Raw genomic sequence first — 10,923 nt, forward strand, 5'->3', positions numbered from 1 at the left:
TTCACATCCTGGTACTTTCTATCGAGAAGTATTTGCTCCATCCTATTGTTATACCTACAACCTATCAGTCTTTTGACAGAACAGGGCATTTGAAAATAGGTTGATTGGGCATTCTCCCAGGGAGCCCCATCACATATCAACGAGAAAGTAGAGGGCCAGGGAAGGATTGGGGGCACCCTCCCCTTCTTGGTATGCGCAGCTTCCTCCCGGGGCTTCCCAATCACCTCGAAGTCCAGGTAATCCAGGGATCCCAGGCTCGCCTTCCTTCCCTTCATCTCCCGGATCACCTTTGGGGCCCGGTGGTCCTGAAAGGGTTACAAATGGCACCAAAGTTAGCAGGTAGCTTTCTGGAACAGGATACCTGCAGAGGCAACAAAAATTCCCTCTTCAAGAGAGGAAGAGTCAGCATTATGCTTTGGGAGCACACAGCCCAGTCTTGTATGGGTGCAGGGGGAATCAAGGAAAGCTTCCTGGAAGAAGTGATATCTAAAGTGAAATCTCAAGGAGGAACAGAAGGTGGCTAAGTAAAGGGAACACTGAATATCTCTGATCCACACCCCCTCCCCACAACAAATGCACACACCGAGGTCCTAATCCTCAATGTGATGGTATTTGGAGGTGGTGCCTTTGGAAGTGATCGGGTTTAGATGAGGTCATGAGGATAGGGCCCCCAATAAGACACACCAGACAGTACTCTTGCTCCTTCCTTCCCTCCCTCGCCATGCTTGGGGCGCTCTTTCTCCCTCTCCCTCTCCCCGCACCATGTGAGGACACAGCAAGAAAGCAGCCACCAGTAAGCCAGGAAGAGGGCTCTCCTCAGACCCCAACCGTGCTGGCACCCTGATCTCAGACTTCCAGCCTCCAGAGCTGTGAGACATAAAGGTCTGCTCCTTATGCTGCCCGGGCCATGGTATTTTGTTACAGCAGCCTGGACTGATTAGACAGAATGAAAGGGAGAGTTCCAGGCAGAGAGGACAATCCCTATAAGAGCTTAAAGAAAGAGATATGTGAGCTACCGTGAGATTAGAAGCTGGGGACACATGATAGGACGAGAAGGGTGAGCAAATGGGGGTCTTGGAGGCCTGGCCCAAGTGTTGGACTTGACCCTGAGGGCTTCCGAAGCGGCAGCGGGGCCTGAGGGAAACAAGAGTGTGATCAGATCTGCACACGAGGAAAATGGCTCAGGCTGCCATGTTGGAAAGTGGCTCAGGATGGGAGGCCATGAGGAGGCTGCACCCCGAGTGGGAGGCGGCAGAACCCTGAATTAGGGAAGTGGTAGCCTGGAGGGATGTGAGTGGCTGTGTGGAGGCAGAACAGACAGACCTTGGCTAAACGTAGGTGAAGGTGGGGGAGAAGACCAGGATCATGTCCAGATTTCTGGCTTGAGCACCTGATGGGAAGAAGCGGGCGTCTAACTGCTCCTGAGTGGGGCTTTCTTCCAGGGCCAGACTCCACTGTGGCAGGGATTCCAGCCTATGTGACTGGATTCAGTCCCCACAACGAGGCTGGGTGTTGAAGTTACTTGTCTGAGGCCACACAGCCGGGTAGTGAGAAAAAGAGTGCAGGTTCCAACTCCGGTCTGTCTGGTCCCATCCCTGCTGCCTCACTTGTCACACAAGATGGCTCCCTGTTCCCAAAACGCAGTTAGACCTTTCCGCCCCCCAGCCTGCTGCCCGCCGGATCAATCTCCTATGTTTTCCCGTCCCTACCCCCACCCCACGTGGCTCATGGCTGCCTCCCGGCCAGAGCTTCTCCGAGCCAGTGTCCTGCTGAGGGTGGGCACAGCCCACCTGAATGGACATACGTGGTCCCATTTGACACTTATCTCTCACCGCCTTGTCCTCCACTCATAGCTGTACATGTTCTTTCTTTCCTAACAAAATTGCCAGCTCCATCCTTGACATCCCTGACCCAGCTGTGAAGATCCAGACGCCAAGCTCCCCACTCCTGCTGTCTTGTGACAGAAAAAGAAGACCCAGGAAAATGCCACAACCATAGTGTAGTGAATTGAAGAGCGTCCCTTCAAAATTCATGTCCACTTGAAACCTCAGAATGTGACCTTATTTGGAAATAGGGTCATTTGCAGATGTTATTTGTTAAGAGGGGATGATGCTAGAGCGGGGTGGGTCCCAACCCAATGCAGGATAAGTCCTAGCCCAATGCAGGGTAGGTCCTAACCCAATGCAAGGTGAGTCCTAACCCAATGCAGGGTGAGTCCTAACCCAATGCAGGGTGGGTCCCAACCCAATGCAGGGTGAGTCCTAACCCCATGCAGGGTGACTCCTAACCCAATGCAGGGTGGGTCCCAACCCAATGCAGGGTGAGTCCTAACCCAATGCAGGGTGGGTCCCAACCCAATGCAGGGTGAGTCCTAACCCAATGCAGGGTGGGTCCTAACCCAATGGCCGGTGTTCTTAGAAGAAGATAAAGCACAGACAGACACACAGGGAGAATGCTATGTGACAAGGGGGGCTGAGTGTCTACAAGCCAAGGATTGCCAAGGATTGTCAGCAACCAACAGAAGTTAGGAAGAGGCCAAGGAGAATTGTGTCCTGGAGCTTACAGAGGGAACATGACCCCGGGGACACCTTGACTTCGGACTTCCAGCCTCCGGCATGGTGAGAGAATCAATTTCTGTTGTTTTAAGCCACCCAGTTTGTGGTCCTTTGTTATGGCAGCCCTAGGAAACCAAAACATGCACACTCACAGCATAGCAGCAATGGATTGCACAAGAAATATTTGGTGAATGAATGAGATCAGAGGGTGTTAATACATACAAAACAACCAGGCAGCCAAGATTGAGATGTACTGATACATTCCAAAAGTTGGCACCGTCCTCAGACCCTAACCCAAGTTGACAGCCGTTTAATGATTCCATGGCACATACACATGGAAAAAGCAATCAGCAACTTAAAAATGCACGTGTAACACACAAATCATTTAAAGGGGACCAGGTTCTGTGGCCATCTTCCTCTCTTCTATGAAGAAAAGCAAAGTAAGCCCAGCCATAGTGATCCTAGTTTTCAGATGACAGCGTTAAGACACACCTCAGATTACACAGCAAAGGAAAGGCATGGTGGAAGGAGCAGATGAGCTTTACACCCCCATTCCAGCAATCTCTCTGTCAGGTCAGAGCGGCAGCAAGGGAAACTGAGGGCTGCCTGGATGTCTGCACTGCACAACTTGTCCCTGGGAAGGATGTCCTTCTCCCTGTGCCCAGTACACTCCCCGCCTTGTCACTGTTCTTTGTCCCTCCCCCACGTGGAACTCAGTGCTTCCAGAACATGAGCAGGTCAAGAAGGCAATGTACTGAACACTCGAATTTGTTCTATTTGCTCTCCTGTGGGCATGACTCAATGTATGGATCTTCCCAGGAGTAATTCTTGCAAAGGGAGGAGGCTGCCCAGGTGGTGGGGCATTAGGGTGGTGGAGATCATTTGGAAGGTAGGCACTGGGTATGGATATGAAGTGTCTTGGGCTCAGGTCCTGGTTCTATAAAATCTAAGTTAAAGTTTTTCCCCAGACATTTGAGGAGTAAGTGGATTACATGACATGCTGGATATAAAGGGGCTTGGTAACCTTTGAGTGGCAAGGCCATCCTGACCATCTGTGCCCCCTCCCCCCACCATAAGCCTTCACCAGAACTATCCCAACATCACCACGTATAGTCATTCTGAGCTGCCCCTGAAATCACCTCACCAAGCTTGGCTGGCTCATTCAGGGAGACGCAGGTCTGGAAACATCCTACATGTGGGTATAGTTTTTAAGACACAGATGAGCGGTTATTATGGGCCTTTACTGGAGATGAACTGGGAGGAAGGTGGAGTGGACAGTACAGGTGTCTGCTGATTTCTAAGCCTTAGTCATACCCTTAGATGGAACTAGACCCTCATACTCAGAAGGACCTAAACTGGGGCCCGTGTGAGTCTCATGGGGCCAGGCTGCCGGGGGCTCCAACGACCAAGTGCTTCTTCAAATCGCTGCTGCCTGTGGGGAATGCACACTTGGGGTCTGACTTTTTATCATTTTCCCAGGAACCTAGGCCAAAAATCTTGAGCTTGCTTTGACTCCTCCCTTTTTTCTGTACCCCATACCCCCCCTTGCTCACCAAGGCTCATCATCGAGGTGATTCCCATGTCATGTCTCTACCTCCTTCCTCATGGCTACCACACTCATCCGGGTCTTGCTCCCAGCCTTTTTAAAGATCTCCTTGTCTGCGGTCTCTCTAAAACCCATTAATCTCATCAGAATCGAGTGAACTCACAGTCTCTGAGGTCCCTTATAGCACAAGGGGTCACAGCCCCTCTATTGGAGACCCCTGAAGATCATTCCCCACCTACCCCTTCTGCAAACTCACAGTCTGATGCTTCTGGACACAAGCTCCCTCTCACCTCAGCAAAAACATTCTCATATGTCCCCAAACATCCGCCAGATCTTTTCCTTTTCAAGAGCCCTGTCCCCCTCAGGCCTGACACTCACCTCCACACACACACCATTCTGATCTCTCAGGGCCCTGGGCAGAGCCCCCAAAATCTGAGAACTGGAAAGCCCCTCAGACATGACTGTGCTCATGGGAACACCCCTGAACCTGGGCAGGCCACCCTGGGCCCACTCCCTGGGCCCCATCACTCATCCTGCACCATGGTCCCCAAGGAGGACAGGCCTGTGCCTCACACACCGTAGAGAGTCTACGAATGACTTCTGGGCATGTAGAAGCTATTACGGTATCAGCGGTCCTAATGGTACACAGCTGAGCTTTTTAAGTTCTTGACTCTTGGCACTGTGACTTGCTCATCTCTTCTGTCACTCGAGCAGGCCAGAGCATGGAGGTGGTCTGGGATGAGGAGGAGCAGGGTCTACTTCTCCTCCACTGGGAAAACGGTTCCAGAGCCCCCTCTACTCTGCTTCTGGTCCGAGGTGCCAGTTTCTCTGTCAGCCCACCCCCTACATGGGGGACGGGGAGGAGGAGGAGGACGGAGGGAACCCTCCAGCCCTATGCCCTGGGTCCAGGGTGTCCTCTCAGAGCCCGCCCACCAGTCCAGGCCCGTCCTCCCCCGCAGCCCCAGTGCAGCTCTGCGCCCCCGGGGGCTGCCCCTGGGCTGCACCAGCTGGAAACATCTCCGGAACAGAACGAAGGGTATGTGACTTGAGCACTGGGTTCTTCTGGGGCCCAGCCAACAGGGAGGGAGAAGCAATCCGTCCACCCTTCCCAGATCCTGGCATGAGCGATGGCGTAGGGGACCTGCCTGTGCTGGAAACAGGACAAGGACAGCTGATGAAAGTGGGCCTGAAGCCAGCAGAACCGTGACCAAAATCATAATATAGACACTGCCCCCTGTACCACGCTAATCCCAGAGTGCCTGACCAAAGTGGAGTCCCTCAGTTAATTGCCCTCCTTCCCCCCTTGACGTCACTGGGGCCCTGGGCTGTCACCTTCCCCTCTACAGTTTTGCACGCTATCCCACTTCCTTCACTGTGTGTTTGGGGCAGGGCCCGTCAGCTGCACTGCTCAGCCTGGGGGACACTCGGCCCAGAGGTCCGGCCCAGCTTTCCTCGGAGCCTCCTGGGCTGAAGGGCGGTGGGCGAGGCTGGTGCCACTGCTCATTTTCAGGGCAGGCTCTCCACTACCTTCCCAGCAGAGAGGCCAATGTGGAAGGTGACAGGACAGTGCCATCTGGCCCAGGGAGCTGCCGCCTAGTCCCTGCTTCCCAGGCCTCGGTGGGGCAGAAACACTCTTTATATCGGGCCCCATCCACAGAGATGCTTGATCCCTCCAAGTCCCTATGCACTAGAGGCCAGAGTTGGAGCCTGGGACCCGAGGTCTCCCTCTATCACGTCAACTCTTTATAAACACTGCTGGGCTCTCCACTGCATGGTGTGTTTTCTTAAAAAAAGCAGCTCACACATAAATCTGCCCTGCTGACTTGTTTTCATTAACTGAGAGATGGATTTTCAAGTGCCAGCTAGGCCACTGGCTTGGGATTTGACTTGGGCAAGTCATTTCTCCTCTCTGGGCCTCAAGTCCTCAATTGTAAAACAAGAGGAGTGGACTAGGTGATTTCAGAGCCTGTTACTACTGTAAGGTTCTGTGATTCTGTAACCATCCATCTAGCAAACAGGCCATCTGAATATGGTGGAGAGTCCTGCCTTCCTGCCTGGCTCACACCTTCCTCCTCCTGGATGCTTCCCCTCTCTGGTTATCCGCCCCTCCTTGTATGCCCCCCTCTCTGGTTATCTCCCCCCTCCTGGATGCCTTCTCTCTCTGATCATCTAAGTTCTCTGCTTCTTTCCAACCACAGACAGATTTCGACAGACATGATTAATACTGAAAATCCAAAGCAGAAAACAGAAAGCACTGTCGTGAGTGTACACAAAAGACAAGCTGGAGACAAAATTCATAGAAAACTGTATAACGAAGTGAGAGAATGAAAACCATTTGGGGTCAAGCCCCAGAATAACATAAATAAGGTCATGTTTGAAAAATACACATAGTTGAGTATTTGTGGATTCTGCACAGCCAAGGGCAAAGAGTGGAAGAGTGCAAGTGTGCGTGTGTATGAGTGTGTGTGTGTTTAAAGACTAAGACAGGAACTGGACAAAGTTAGGGCAGAAAGGCCATTCCAGAGAGGAGTATGGAAATGCATAGAAGCTTAGCTGGTAACACATCCCTTATCCAAAAGCCAGGATAGAGTTTTGTCTCATTGAATGGATATGCCAAAGAGAATCCTCGGGAATCATACCAGTTGGGTCCCTGGAAACTACGAGAGAGGGAGGTGGGAAAGGGAGGTGCCCGATGCAGTGGTGATCCCGGGAGCCAGAGGGACTGAGCAGTGTTCGTCTCCAAAATCTAGCAGCCCATCGAGAATGCAAAGCTCGAGGACTGGAAGGCAGGCCTGGGCAGGACAGAGGTAAAACTTCTGGTTCCAGGGAATGGAGGGTGAATCTTAAGAACCAAAGAAAGACTACTTGGAGGATCCCACTGGCAGAACCTTCACAAATGGATGCCCAGAGCAGCTTCAGTCCAAACCAAGGAGAACACACTTGCAAATTATAGAAGCAGGCAGGCTATGAAATGCTCAGAGAGGCCCAGGAGGAGGTGCCAGCAGGAGGCATGGTGATGTTTCCTGACTGCAAGAGGAAGGAAGTGGGGAGGGGCTCCACCCCCCCACCCCCCCACCCTCCCCCACCCCCCCGCCAAATGGAGTCCAAGGGACCACACTCTTTTCTTCCTTCATTGCTCAGAGCCGGCAAATTTCCACCCTAGGAAGCAGGATGGTCAGTGACAAGAACATGGATTCTGAACCACAAAGACCCACATTCAAACCTTGACTTTGCCACTTGCCAGTTGGGTAAGAAACAGTGGGAAAGTTATCCAAGTTTCTCATCTATAAGATGGGGACAATAATACCCTTTTGCAGGATGTGAGGATTAGTAGTCCTTAATGTCTATTTAGAGAGTTAATGTCAACACAATGTCTGGCTCAGAGTGGGTCATAATTTGGTACCGTTGCTATTATTAGTAATTACCTGACAGACTGCTGTGGGCAGAGGGGGCCAAGGAAGAAAGAAGATAGGAAAAACTAAAATCCCAGGGGTGTGGATCTGGAAGAATAAATTCTACCTCCTGTCCTCCTTTGATTTCTGGGAAGTGAAAGCCTGAGTGTCCCAGGACAAGAAAATCAATGCTCTGACTGTCCAGGTTCAAGATCTAACAGTTGCTTCACCAACATATACAGGGTCCCAGTTCTGTGCACTGCGCTGTCAGGTGCTGGGGGGAGCAGGGGGGATGCTAGAGGGTGGGCCGGGGTGGACTGCAGTGTGGTGAGCACTGGGCAGTGGGTTCAACATCCTGGCCTGATCATTGAATTTTACACTTCAATGGGTGAACACCGCAGCATGTAAATTATACCTTATTAAAACTGTTTGAAAACACAAAGTCCTGGGTCAGATCATTACCAGCTGTGTGGCCGTGTGTAAATCAGGCATTTCCTCTGGGAGCCTCAGTTGTTTTTCTGCAGGAATCCTACCCTGCCCTCAATAACAAAGCCTGCCTTCAACCAACCTCACAGTCGGTCGTAGGGACCCACTTTAAAACAAAATAACGTAGACTGGACTGTGGACTGGAAAAGACTATGCAAATGGAAGGCTCCATCATTCCTACTTTCTGCTCTGATACACGGAGAAGCTCAGAGGAGAGAGGCTTCAGTGAGCTAGAGGGGCTGGCGGGGTTCTCGCGGGAGGTGGGTTTGAGTGAGATCTGAAGGATCAGTGGGATCTGGATGATGATGAGGAAGAGGAAGAAGGAGGCGCTGCGGTAGGAGGAATAGCTGGAGTAAAGCCAGGGCAATGGGAAGGGCGGGCTGTGTCTGTGGGGCAGTGACAAGATGTGTCCCACTGGACCAGATGCTTCCCACGGGGCAGGGGGGTGGACACTGGCTGTTTATGGACCATATATGACCCACAGAATTAGACAAATAAAAATTTCTAGAACATTCCATGTTTCTGGTTTCTGGTGAAAAATGGGAAGACTTTGTCAATGCCAGGCCCATATTCCGGCCTGGCCCAAATGGGGTGGACCTGCCATAGCCCCTACTAGTCCCCTGACACCAAGGTCACTTCACTCATGGACATTGCTCGACTTGTCCCTACAGACTGTTTCATGTATAACCTCTGGTAGATGGGAACAGTCAGAGGAGAAGGCAGGGAAGTCAGGCTGGGGTCAGCTCTGGGATCAGAAAAGCTTGGGTCCAAATCCTGGCTCCATCACCTCCTGGCGTGAGGCTGTGAGCAGCTCCCTGAATTAGTACACTCACCGTTGTTTTAAAAAGACATGGGTGTTATACACAAATAATGAATCATGGAACACTACATCAATAAAAACTAATGACGTACTGTATGGTGACTAACAACATCATAAAAAAAAAGACATTATATGGCGGTAGCTACCCTAGTGGTGAACATAGCATAAGGTATACAGAATTATCTAATCGCTACATCGTACACCTGAAATTAATGTAACATTGTGTGTAACTATACTTCAATAAAAATTTAAAAATAAAAGGCATCATACAGGGCATGCTTCGTACAAGGCACGGAACCTGCCACAGCTGGTGTCCACCGTGGTGTCATTATTGCCTACTGTCAGGCTAAGGAGGATTTATTGAATCAGGCAGAACTTGGGGAGCCCTGGTGCGGTCCTGAGCGGGGTGGGGGGGTGATGTGGGAAAAGTGGGTTTCACTAAAGGTACCTGTGACGGTGATGTGTAGGGCAGACAGTAGCAGGAAGGCATGGGGGGGGGGGACCAGTTAGGCGTGGAAAAGAGAGAAGCTTGCTCTGAAGGCTCTAGAGTCTGCAGGCCTGGGGCAAGAATACCAGCGGAGGCCTACACAGTTTTGCCATTACATTTAAGAGCTATAAATGAGGGCGCCTGGGTGGCTCAGTTGGTTGAGCGACTGCCTTCGGCTCAGGTCATGATCCTGGAGTCCCGGGATCGAGTCCCACATCAGGCTCCCTGCTCATCAGGGAGTCTGCTTCTCCCTCTGACCCTCTCCCCTCTCATGTGCTCTCTCTCTCTTTCTCTCTCTCAAATAAATAAAATCTTAAAAAAAAAAAGAAGAGCTATAAATGAAGCTAACAGATTGTTAAGTAAAATGTGTTCTTCTGCCTGGATGAATATACTTCATAACAGCCTGGAAGGCCAAGTTCAAATCTGGGATTCTCCAATTCCTTGTGGCTCTAGGCATTGGAATACCACGACCCTGGAGGAGCGCTTCCCTGTTCCCGGCCTGAGCCTGCAGCCTGACCCTCTGCTTTTCCGCAGCAGGAAACACTTGGAGGCTCCTGTTAGCACATCCAAGCTCTGACCACCCGGTCCCCCATTAGCCACCCTTGGCCATTCTCATGCCCGGGGGGTGTGTGGATGCTGAGCGTACTGTCTGGGAGGTGGAAGGGAGGTTAGGGTTATCCAGGGGAGACACCTACACAGGCTGGGAAATGGGCACAAGCCATTTGGGCAGAAAATCCCAGGGTCCTGTAGGGCAAGACTGAATAGCGGGGGCGGGGGGGGCATCGACTCCCCAGGGCAAGTGGGTTGGGGGAGATGGGGCGGGGGGGATCTCCTGGACCCTTCGGGAGGGGCGCGCAGGAAGAAGGCCGGAGCTGGCAGGGCCCAGGCAGGCACTGTGGGGTCGGGTGGGCCAGGCGGCTACCTTTGGTGAGGGAGATGTTCCTCAGCGCGATGGAATGCTCCCAGTCCTTGAGGCGCAGGTCCTCGGTGACCGTGCGGAGCATCGTGAGCTCCTGCTGGAGCTGCAGCTCCATGCCCCTGTGCACCAGCCGCAGGCGGCGCGTGTCCTCGCTGGCGTTGCTCAGCAGCACGTGCAGGTCCTGCAGCCGCGTGGTGTGCAGGGCCACGTCGTAGGACAGGCTGTGGTTGAGGCCGCGCAGCGCGCCGCCCACGTCGGCCAGCTCCTCGCCCAGGACGCCCACCCTGCGCGCCAGCCCGTCGAGCAGGCCCGCGTGGCGCCGCAGCAGCAGCTGGCTGTGGTTGCTCTCCACCTGCAGCTGGTAGAGCTCCAGCTGCGCCGCGTCGCTCTGCTGGCCCGCGCGGTCCCGCAGCAGGGCCACCGCCTGCTCCGTCTGCGCCGCCTGCGCCTGCAGCCCCCACAGCGCGCCCTCCAGCCGCTGCACGGCGCCCGCCAGCGCCAGCAGCGAGTCCGACTGGTTCTGCAGCGCGTCCTGCACCTTCCACACCTGCTCCGTCGGGTCCGCCTGCCGCGGAGCCGGCAGCAGCCGCAGCTGCAAGTCCCGCAAGCTCTCGTTCAGCCGGTTCACGTTCCGAGTCAGCGCCTTCAGGTCGTCCGGGGAGCTCCGGGGCCTGGACACTGCGGGGGGGGGGGGGGGGGGGGGGAGGGGGGGGGGGGG

At 53.3% G+C, this 10,923-nt stretch overlaps 1 protein-coding gene across 1 annotated transcript in view; it reads right to left on the bottom strand.

Annotated features, from left to right (window-relative positions):
- Window positions 1–10,923, bottom strand: part of SCARA5 (scavenger receptor class A member 5) — a 120,315-nt gene that overhangs the window by 37,572 nt on the left and 71,820 nt on the right. The window contains exons 4-5 of the mRNA XM_032389111.1: window positions 10,209–10,883; window positions 225–305 (exon numbers count right to left, since the gene is read on the bottom strand). Of these exons, the coding sequence (XP_032245002.1) occupies window positions 225–305; window positions 10,209–10,883 (756 nt within the window). The remainder of the gene's footprint in view (window positions 1–224; window positions 306–10,208; window positions 10,884–10,923) is intronic.

The sequence above is a fragment of the Phoca vitulina genome, unplaced genomic scaffold, assembly GCF_004348235.1.
Source record: "Phoca vitulina isolate PV1807 unplaced genomic scaffold, GSC_HSeal_1.0 scaffold53, whole genome shotgun sequence".
Classification (NCBI taxonomy): Eukaryota; Metazoa; Chordata; class Mammalia; order Carnivora; family Phocidae; genus Phoca; species Phoca vitulina.